At 34.1% G+C, this 12260-nt stretch overlaps 1 protein-coding gene across 1 annotated transcript in view; it reads right to left on the reverse strand.

Annotated features, from left to right (window-relative positions):
• LOC125240792 (GRB10-interacting GYF protein 2) overlaps positions 1 to 12260 on the reverse strand; it is a 43070-nt gene that overhangs the window by 15994 nt on the left and 14816 nt on the right. The window contains exon 15 of the mRNA XM_048148875.1: positions 9927 to 10040. Coding sequence (XP_048004832.1) covers positions 9927 to 10040 — 114 coding nt within the window. The remainder of the gene's footprint in view (positions 1 to 9926; positions 10041 to 12260) is intronic.

Genomic DNA, 12260 nt, shown 5'->3' on the forward strand with positions numbered 1-12260 from the left:
GTTTCCACTTAAACGCCTACCATACATAACTCTATTTAATAAAGCAAACATTGTAAAACATGGAAAAATGGACCAGTTACATTTGCCCCCCAGTCGAGATTTGCCCCGCTGTACCTTAAAGCATGTAAATAATCCATAAACAGGGTGCCTCATTCAAGTCGGTCAGTATACTCAGTATGGGAAAGTTTGAAACTATAAGACATAGGTACGAGAACGAAGATCTGTTCTTAGGAACCATGTCATCGATTTTAGTAAAAAGAAAAACTGCATTCATACATTTGAAAAAAAACTGTACCCAGCTGGGGAATCGAACCCGGTTGTTTTGAAAAAATAAACTTACATTTTTGGTCACAATATCTACTAAAATAAATTATGTGAAAACAATGCATTTTAATCATTTTAGATATCAAGTTTCATTTATTGCTTAAGATCTACACAATCGATATGTGAATACACAGAAAAAGTGTAAGGAAAAACAAAAATTATAAACTAAAAACCGTACCCACAAGCTTTGTATCCAGTTTTTTCACTTTTATGTCCGTTAGTCTGTCTGTCCATTTTCACATAGATTTTTTTCTCGCCTCTCAACACACACGGTTATTTTATGATTTCCTTCCTAGGTCGGACAATCTGATAGTCGAGATCTTGGTATTATAGCTATACACGAGTAAAAGCCGCGACGGTACACCTGATATTGGGCACTGTTTTTGACAAGCAAAGTATGAGTGCACTGAGTAGATCTGAAAATACGGCGCTACATGAACAAGACATTTATTTTGGTTGGATTGGTCTTTAGAACCATAGGATGGCTTAAGAGTGAGTGGAGGGTTTTGGTGAAATTTGGTATTGAGATATTTGAGCAGCAAGGAGAAACATATAAAGACTGTATCGTTAAGTATAAGGACAAAAAACCTGGTCTAAATGTTGACATGTGCATAATTTTGTATGATTATGTTCCGAGAGTATGCACTATTTATTATAAGAAGGTCTGATATATTTTTTTTATTTTAGGAAGTTTATGATGCATTCATTAAGGTCTAGCAAATAAATTTCGGACAACCTATTTTATATGCTGCCAAAACGTGTTCTCTAAGAGTCCTCTTCATGGTTGTTCAATTGAGCACTTGCAGAATAAATGAGGTGAACTTATAAAATTAAAAAAAAAACGCATTTTTGAGCAACGTTTTAATTGCCGTTAATTTTCAATGCAAGCAGGATGAGAGAAACAGATAAAAAAATAGACACAGTTTGAACAGTCCCTAAACCAGATCGATATAAACACTATGATAGATAAATTCGACATCAAAGTTGGAGTTAGCATAAGCGCCATGCCACATTCTCTAAATGGCCGCCATACACAGATCCTCAACTTTATTTTTAACAAATGTGGATCATAACGTGTAGTTGAGGTTCGCACCGTACAATTTGTTTTCGCAATCGTATCGTTTTGTACGCAATTTATTAATTTTTTAGCAGCATTTGTCCGAAATCGTAATTGGTACTCGGGAGGACTAAGTCAATACTATCTAAACCATATGCTTTAAGTCGAGTTTCAAGGACAAAAAGCGTACCTTAAGGACTTATTAAGCCCCTGTCTTAAGAAAAAACAATAACAAACAAATACGGCTACTCAAAGTTGTCTCCATACTTAACGATACAGTCTTTAGGACAGATAAAATATCAAAAATAGTCTGTGTCAATTCTGCTCAAAATAAATATCTACATAAATTTACCAAATCACATAGTAAGCTCAAGAAGATTTGTGTAGTGGGCCCTCAGACAATGATATCCCAGGAACAAATATCATCACACAAATAAATTCCCTTGCCGGGATTCAAACCTAGAACCATCGGTTTAGCAAGCAGGCTAACGGGGCCAGATCGGTCATCAGATCTTTTATTCAGTCAACGGCGTTCTTTGCCTTTTTCGCACTTCTTCACGAGCAACAATATTGTGTGCCAGAATGTCGGGATCTGGCCGTGTAGTATCCATTCATGCGATAAATGTACAACCGTTCTCAATAGTAGAGTCTTTAGGGCTGACTCAGATATCTTGTTTGGCCCGATGGCAGTTACTACAACATACACTATGTTACTTATTTCTTCTGAAATATAAGAATTCCTATGATATTTGATATTGCGGTATGAGTAAAACAATATGAGCACAACTTAAGAACCAACGTTGCCATACGAATTGCATAAAAACCGGCCAAGAGCGTGTCGGGCCACGCTCAGTGTCTAGGGTTCCGTAGTTTTTCGTATTTTTCTCAAAAACTACTGAACCTATCAAGTTCAAAATAATTTTCCTAGAAAGTCTTTATAAAGTTCTACTTTTGTGATTTTTTTCATATTTTTTAAACATATGGTTCAAAAGTTAGAGGGGGGGGGGACACACTTTTTTTTCCTTTAGGAGCGATTATTTCCGAAAATATTAATATTATCAAAAAATGATTAAGTAAACCCTTATTCATTTTTAAATACCTATCCAACAATATATCACACGTTGAGGTTGGAATGAAAAAAAAAATCTGTCCCCACTTTACATGTAGGGAGGGTACCCTAACAAAACATTTTTTTCGACTTTTTATTTTACCACTTTGTCGGCGTGATTGATATACATATTGGCACCAAATTTCAGCTTTCTAGTGCTAACGGTCACTGAGATTATCCGCGGACGGACGGACGGACAGACAGACATGGCGAAACTATAAGGGTTCCTAGTTGACTACGGAACCCTAAAAAATGGATACTTAGGTTAGAAACCAACTGTATGCATGCATAGTTTCGCAGATCGAAGTTCGGAGATAAAAATATACCGCTACTTTTCAGGTTATAATATTACTAATCCAAAAGATATAAAGGGACATAGTTAATTGTCTAAATAATTTAAGACGTTTAACTTAGTTTTACATAGTATTTTAGTAAAACAATCACAACAATAATAGTTCATCAATTTAACGAAAATAAAGGACACTAGCAACAATAACACCCAGTTTATTTAATAATTAACGTAACTTAATCTAAACAAACAATCAACTTGGTCCAATATATATTAACAATAATTGGAAGTACCTAATTTGCTTTCACAGTTTTATTACTGTCTCCAGTGGCATAATTTGGCTTTCCTTAAATGTTCTATCTAATAGCATCGTGCAGTAAGACAAATCAACGTACACACATCACGATCTTCGAATAACTCGAATAGTCACACTCCCATAAACTTTATATACCTATAAATCAGGTACAGTCCACACTATAACTACGTAAAGTCAGTATGAAGGCAAATCTCTTTCAGAGACGTAACGTTCGTATGGTTTAACCGAATTAACATAATTACCAAATGAACATAGTAACAATGGTTTTGTGTTATTACTAAGATCTTATAATAAAAAATTAAAAGACACTGATAGATCCGATGACTTGTTAATTTTAGTCATTTATGCGTTAATCATCCTAGGTATTGTATGTAGCTACCTGCTAGATGAAAGTAGGTACATGATTTTCAGATTAAGGAATTAGAAAAAACGATATCGTTTTTAAATATATTGTAGCGATTGAGAGTAGGCTCCACGAAAAATAAAAAAAGATAAATATATGCATAGCGTTAACTGTCTGACATGAAATAAATAAGTAGCAAAATCCATAGCTCACGCTTAATCATGTTACTACGGAGCTAACATTTGAACGAGCTAGTGGACCTTTCTTATTCTTTGGGCTCGCTAACAATCGCCCGCATATATAGCAAGTAAACGAGTTCTTTAATATAAAGACAGACACACACACCATTCGCAAGTATATATCTAGGAATAATTTTATTTTAGAACTCTGCAAATTCGTTAAATACAAATTGAATTACTCAAGTTATTCAATATTCATGACTTACAAACATTGTAGAACCATGAGAAACATATTTATGAGCACATTAGAAATACACAAATCTGCTATTTATCTTCGTAATAAATCATAATTTTATGTTAACAGGGTAACTAAGGCATTTCAGCATTTATTAGAAGACACATTTTGTAGGTAAATCAAAAACCCTTTTAGTTCTTCGCCTGCCGTTTTCGTGAAATTCCATTGATATACAAATTTGGAACAACTCTTTGTGGCTCTATAGTTTATTGTTTGTTCTTTAAGTCTTGTAAGTTAATAATTGATTTGGACCGAACCATCGGTATCAATTATTTCATTGCAGAGCTGGAGCATCAAGTTCTACGTGAATAACAGTCTTGTGCCATCACATTATTATCTTCAATCCTTATTCCGTTTTCAATTATTTTTCAAGCCTGAAAACCATATGGGTTATTTAGCTAATTTTTCGACGTCAACCAACGAATCATAGTGCATCAAGAAACTAACACAAAGAATCATGAGATCATAACAGCTTTACCACTCTAGCGAGCCTATTCGAGTTCAAACTTACGGAAGCCCTGTATTTGTAATACTGATACAGAATGAGCAACTTAAATTACAGATAAAGGGATATCTGAATCTATAACAGATACGGAGGCGTCTTGGAGGAGACTTAAGGTTCATTTTAATTTATGTTTAAATTTTTTTTTTATTGGTCAGCCTGTATTATAATGACCGATCTAATCTTAAAATATATTTCATTCTTCTTTTCTCTTTTCCACGCATACGACATATATTGCCACCGCTGGTCCAACGCCGACCACCATCGATCACAGACTAACTGACTGGAGTATAGTAGTAAGTAGTGCAGACTAATAAAGTCCAATTTTAGTTTTGCCATTTGGGTGACGTGGAGTCTGTGTGACAGCGTTTTTGTTTGTCACGGGGTCGAAAACGTTTATGATTTGGAATGAAACGAAACCGTCACCGTTCACCGTTTGTGTCTAACCTTGGTTTATCCAAGTTCAATGTAAGCTGCATTTTTATATGTACTATTTTTTTATAATATATGGATGGCAATTTTCTATCTAACCATTTTACCATAATATGCGACATGTGTCAAGTAACTTATTTACACAGGGATTCAGTACGTTTGTACTCGAACAAGCTTGTTAGAATTTATTAAATGGGATATTTCGAAAACCATTTCGGTAATTGTGCTATCTGAATATCATAATTTTGAATTTGTGTTTTAAATTAAATTTGTGTTTTTCGAGATAATAGCAAATAAAGGAAGTGTGACGTCATGTCTAGTTACATACTATGGTTAATCGCAATGAAAATACAAATTGTCAATCGTAGAGATTTAGATAAAATCCTTACAAAATATTATTGTTCGAAGGAAGTACTTGCAAATACGTTTAATGTGTTGAAAGTAGAAAGTACTTCTATTGTGAAAGTAATTATTTATTGGGAAGTAATTAGTTTTATAGTTTTCGTCTAAATAGTAGATAAATTCAAGACAGATTTCGAAATTATTAAATATGTATCTCCACATGGATGTTAAATATATTATTTATAATTATTTTTATTATTCCGAATCACGATCCCATGAAGAGATAAAAAAAACTTATGAAGTTTAAATCGTGTGATAGGATAAATAGTAAATACAGCTTGTGTTGGAATAAAATAATGCTACAATTTAGAAATTTAACATGCAAATTACTAAAAGTATTCCGAAAAAAAACCGAGTTCGTGATTCGCAGAAGATACACCGTGTTTCACTTAACACTAAAAACCTGAAAACTGTTTGTTCAGAATCGAGAGTAGAATCGATTGAGCTATATCTTGATGGGGGTAATATTTTTTGTTTTAATTTGTATTATTAATTATTGTTTACGTGCCCATTCTACAAATTCGTAATACAACATTGTGCATATCATATTGTTAGAGGTTGTATACCTTTTTCAGTATTTAAGGGTATTAATACTGGCTGGTTACTTGCACGATTATTTTTTCCGCTACGAGATAGACGTTGTATGTCAGTTTAATTTTAAAGTTTATCATAAGTCATAACAAATTGAACTCGTGCCTAATTACAACCTTGTCATTTTGAATGTTAGGTTTAAATTTGCTTACTGCGTCACCTGTCCAATGTGAAATTTACTGTGACACAGTTTAAAGTGCTTTACAGTGACATAGCTGTCTATTGGTAAACCTTATGTCGTTGCAGTAACGTACACAATTAAACAGTTTGAAGGTTTATGATGGTAGCTAGCAATTATTTTATTGAGTGTAGAGTTAAAAGCCGAGTAGAGCTGCACAGAAAATTAAAAATTCAATTTAAAAAAATAATATTCATCAGATTAAAAAATTCAGAACATTCTAGATACGTTTAAAAAAATAAAAATCAGTTGGGGTGTCTGAGGTTTTGAGTGATACCGGAAACACGGTGTATAATGCTAACAAACATAAAATGTAACAAGTTGGAGATACAAATTTTAAAAAATTTTTGGTTATCTGTTTGATAACGACCATAAAAGCTACGTTTTCAATACCTACAAGGTATTGAAAACGTAACGAAATGAAACAAAAAAACTATTTTTTATCTCTATAAAAATAAAAAGAAGTCATAATTTTAAGTAGAAATATTACAAAAGTTCCCAATTTCAAAAACAGAAATTACATACATGGGAATTATTTGCCCTAGCTGAAACGGAGATACTGCGCTCACTCAGTCAATAGGTATATTTTGTATACGGTACAGCGGGGCAAATCTCGACTATTTTATGATGTTGAGTTGGACATGTAACCACTAAACACGCCTACCATATATAACCGGTGGACATTCTATTCAATAATGCAAACATTGTAAAACATGGAAAAAATGGACCCTTATAAATTGGCCCCCAAGTCGAGTCTTGCCCCGCTGTACCTTATGACGATACATGATTTATCATTAATTTAATAATTATTAATTCTAAGATCTGATTTGGTATTAGTAAATTTCAAAATAGTATTCTATTGATTCGAAAAAGGGCTAATTAACACGGTACGAGATCTCGCATGTGAATTACATTACAATGCGGCATTTGACGGACCGGCTAAATAAATTATAGGTATGTAACCGCAATAGTCCGCAAAGTGTATAAATGAGACTCAATACTGGCTGGCTTTAAGAACCTCATATGATCTTAGTAGTTATAAGTTTATAACGTGTGAGACCTATTATTCTGAAATTTCAGTCTAAAATATTCATATCAAATAAACTCTCTGTGACAATTTTTACTCTAAAAACGGAAATCGCTGCTTCTTTACGGTAACGTGTTTCAAAAAGGGCTTGTTGGCTACTTCTACGCTAAATTAGACAATATTACAAAGTAATAATAGTACGTTGCTCCTGGAAAGCTATGTATGAAAATCTTGGCATAATTAATGGAAGATTTTTTTAAATTGGGACATGATTATACGCCGCAGTTTATCAAACCATCCACCCCTCCCCCCTCTGCGTCTCCCGTCTACACACCCCCCCTTAAAGAGCCAAAAATGCGGTTTTTTCTCGATTTCTGACAAAACCGTTGAAGACCCAGAAAAAACGTGTAGGAACGAAGTAATCCTTAATAAATTCACTACAAATCTCTCATTAACACTTTAGTGCTAGCACTTATAGTTTTCGCGCGATCCGTCACGAAAGTTGCTCCTATCTGCAATTTTCTTTAATGAATGAAAAGTTTTCTCCCAAAATGCTTACGAAATCGTCGAAATTTGTTTGATATTACTAAAATATTATAAGCTCAGAATGAATTTCAGGAGAAAAATCACTACCATGGGTAGGACTTGAACTCACGGCCTCTGGATAGATAGATATGATAGGTAGATGACACTATCCATTGTCAGTACCATTGATCCATATAGTAGAAAGATTCGCTGACTAGGGACGAGCTTTTGGTGGCTCAGTAGGTAGAGCCCTGGAGTATCAATCTGGTAGCCGTTAGTTCAAGTCCCACCCAAGGTAGTGATTTTTCCCCCTTCGTTTTATTTTAGTCACGAGTTTACAATATTTTAGTTACATCAAACAAATTTCGACGATTTCGTAAGAATTTTGGAAGAAAACTTAATATTAATTAAAGAAAATTGCAGCAAGGACCTTTCGTGACGGATCACGCGAAAACTATAAGTGCTAGCACTAAAGTGTTAATAAGAGATTTGTAGTAAATTTATTAAGGATCACCTCGTTCCTTCACGCTTTTTCTGTATCTTCAACGGTTTTGTCAGAAATTGAGAAAAACAGCATTTTCGGCTCTTTAAGGGAGGGTAGAGGGGTGACGCAGAGGGAGGAAGGGTGGGGAGGGTTGATGAAAAATAACTTCGGACTATAACGTACATATCCCAATTTAAAAAATCTTCCATTAATTATCCGTAATTTTAGTTAATTCCCCAGTATTATAAAGGCCATGGTACACATCTTCAGCCATTTATAATAACTAAATAACAGTTAAGGCTGCTTTCAAAAAAAACGTCAAAAGAATGTAAAATTGATAGTTTTAGTCGGTGAAATACTACACTTTCTGTTATCCAATAGATTTATTTAATTCAAGTTCCAATTAGAGCATCTTATTATCTTGATTTTTATAAGACTGGATTTTTGAAAACTAACTCACTAAATTAATTATGAATTTTTCTCTAATGCACGTTTAGAAAAACGCACGTATAGAGCTGAATCAGTCGATCTTATTTGTAAAATTTGGACAATTTTGAATATTAAAACGGGTAAATTTATAATTCGTATATCCTGTACCACAATCATTTCAGACTAGATTTTTATTTTAAGTTTTTGAAAAAGAGTAAACTAGCCTAAGGCGAATTCAATTTTTTTCAGAAATTACCTAAAATTAAGTGACAATTTCTTTGAAAATCTACATCAAATCGAAGTAAGTTTTGTACTAAATTAATCTGCAACGTTTACTTAAATTGCTGTTATGCCTTAGTGATTATAAATTGCTATTATTGATTTTTGCCAATTTTTTGAAAACGAGCCTTCACCGGTACAATTATTACCACTTTTGGACATTTTCTCATATTTTGTTAGACCAAGTAGAAAAAGTCCTATAATGTGATATATATTTATAAACTACTCGCAAAGCCCTTTAATTTGATACCACACACGGTATGATCGAGCGCTCGGTTGCGATTTCACTATTTTTAACACGAAAGCCCTCTTAAGACAGTACATCAGTTAAAGACAGCTAGTTTATTAGAAACACTAATGGTATTTGACCTAAAAAACCTTCCCTTAAACAAAAATCAATAAGAATTATGCCAACGGCTTCTAATTCTAAACATCACTTTTGATGCAGCCACAAGTCAGATTTAACGCGAAGGCTATCAATTAAGTCAATGTGTTTGGTCAAACGTGAACTGGCCCTAATACCTGGTAGATAAATCTTGTAGTGGCATTTTATTGCATATACGAAGAAACAATCGGAACAGCAGAAGTTAGCCTGAATTAGAATTTGGTTAACATGCATAGTCTAGTGCGTTACTAACAAGCCAATCATGGGTGTTTGAGAGAGCGACGCAATATGGTTTAATGATACTGGTGGGTTCTATGCCAAACCAATTTAATGGCTCGGAAACTTGCTGAGCGGGTATGGACCTATGAACGGATAACAACCAAATAAAAAACTAAAACTTTCGCACGCATATCTGTTTCTTATTACATTTAATAAGACCGATATATATTCATGTAAATGAGGTTTGACGTATTCTTTAAGTGGGATACTTTTATAAGTCTCTTTCCAAAGTGGCGCTATTAATCAAAATAGTATTTTATAACTGTCCCTCTGTTGGATTTCTTATTCAAAAACGTTCGGAAGAGAAGTTTTGTTTACTAATTATTTCTAACTACGTAAATTAGACGTAGTTTCGCGAAAAGGATTCATCCTCTAAAAATATCCATTGGAATGAATGACTTTTCGTTTTACCAGAGAGCTCAAATACGCCTTAAAATACGCCCAATTAATTCTATGTACTAATTTTCTGCAAGAATTGGTAAAAGCTACATCACGGCCATACCTGCTGATCCCAAAAAAACATTGGCAGATTGACTCGCATGTCGCGGGCATTCATTGTCTGTTGCATCCACATGAGGTCCGGAGACGTCGAAGTTTGCCCCCACAGAGAATCCACCTGTAATTATAATGTATTGTCATTAATGTCATTATCGACTACACAAGAACGAACGAACTTTTATTGTGGACACGGCCATCAATGTACAATAGGCCAGTTTCCTACTAGTCAAATCAGCTTCTTTTTAAGAACTGTCAAAACGATTATAAATATGGAATTACTATGAAATACTGAGGTGTGACGTCACGGTCAATTTATTTACTTTATATCTTTCTCTTTGACTTATTAAATATAAATTATGTTTAAACATAACTACTGTCCATATTTTTCTTCTAATTATGCGGTGCTTTATTTCGTGCACTGCATAAAATATTTTATCTTAGGTATAGGAAACTAGCCTATTATTGTTGAATGTACTGTTTGTGTAAAATAAAATAATAGGCTACTTGACCCTTTTAAAAGTATGTCTTATTATTAATTACTGTCTAATTAGACGAAAAAAAATAATACCATATTTTTTTACGACTTAAAAACCCGCAAAAAAATAATTTAAAGTTTACTTTTACGTGATCAGGCAAAAACAACATCAGCCATATTAATCTATAGAATATCTATGACATGACGTAAGTCGATTTAGAAAAAATATTTGACAATGTCACAGCCGAGCAACGACTATGAATTTTAATACAATAGAGGTTGCTTCTATGGAGATTAGATTAGTACCTCTAATTTCCATAGTTGATTTGAATTATGTGACGTCACTCCATTGGCCAACACCGTTTTCGTAGTCCATAATTTAAAAAAAAACATACACACATCTTTAATTAAAAATACGCAGTCATCACGCACTTTTAATGCAAGCTATAAATATTGATTTCTTAAGTCAAATACTACAGAAAACAATAACTTGATGTGCTAAATTCGATACGAGTCTAGTAGCCTATACAAATCGCAACTAAAACCATTGAACGCACTCATGACAGTCGTGACAGTAAGCTTTCTATAATCGCGTTTACCAACATTTACTGACAGTATAAGCATCATAGATTTACCATAGGTTGGCCAAACGGTTGATTACTAACTAGGCTGACATTGCCAAATTGAAGATTATCCACAGAGTTATCTTCCACGTTCACGTTTGATACAACCTAAAATCAGGGCATTTAAATCTGAAGAAACACAGTAAGTTATTGTTAGGCATCGGAGTTTTATCGCACGGTAAGAGTTTAGCAGGGCAAGATTGCAACCTATTCATACTCAATTAGTTTTTTTTTCTACTCCCCAACTGTTATTCGTCATTTACAGGGTCGTGCATAGATCTTTTAAGCCCTACATAAAAGTCTATTTCCCAAAGCCAGGCCTCGCCGGCTTCCCGCACACACCACGCAGCGCAGTAACAAAAAAAATTAAGCTGGTAGTGCAAACCTTTGCGTCAAAATACAGGAAAATTGTATGCAACGGTGTTAAACTGAGTGAAAAAATACTAGTGGCGTCTTTATTAACAATTTTCGGCTTCGCCTCAAATAGTTACCCACGCCACTCGCCTTTTTAGGGTTCCGTAGTCAACTAGGAACCCTTACTAGTTTCGCCATGTCTGTCTGTCCGTCCGTCCGCGGATAATTTCAGTAACCGTTAGCACTAGAAAGCTGATATTTGGTACCAATATGTATATCGATCACGCCAACAAAGTGCAAAAATAAATAATTTTAAGAAAAAAAAACCGCCGCCTTTGGGGTTCTGGTAAAAGCTACTTGCGAATGTTGGATTATGTAGAAATGTGTAGGTATTTTTTTAAACTGCTTTTAATGCTTTAATTATTTGATGGCAACAAAATCAATATACGTATACCGTTAAGGTTTGAGGAGTTTCCTCAATTCCTCATGAATCCGATTATAAGAAATCGAAGCTTGACAAAATTTGACTTGAAAAGTCAATATGCTTAACAAATATAACTAAATAAATGTTACTGTTCTGAACTTAAATGCATGCTGTTCTTATAAAAATACCAAAGTCACTATAAGTGTGCCGTTCAGATTTGAGGAGTTCGGTTCTGACCATCATCTGCAGTTCCACTGCACCAAATGTCACTGTTCTGGACGTAAGGGCATGCTGTTCTTATAAAAATACCAAAGTCACTATAAGCGTGCCGTTCAGATTTGAGGAGTTCCGTTCTGACCATCATCAGCAGTTCCACTGCACCAAATGTCACTGTTCCGTACGTAAATGCATGCTGTTCCTTTAAAAACACAAAAATCGCCATATGTATGCCTTTCAGATTTG

This window comes from Leguminivora glycinivorella, chromosome Z (assembly GCF_023078275.1).
Source record: "Leguminivora glycinivorella isolate SPB_JAAS2020 chromosome Z, LegGlyc_1.1, whole genome shotgun sequence".
Lineage (NCBI taxonomy): Eukaryota > Metazoa > Arthropoda > Insecta > Lepidoptera > Tortricidae > Leguminivora > Leguminivora glycinivorella.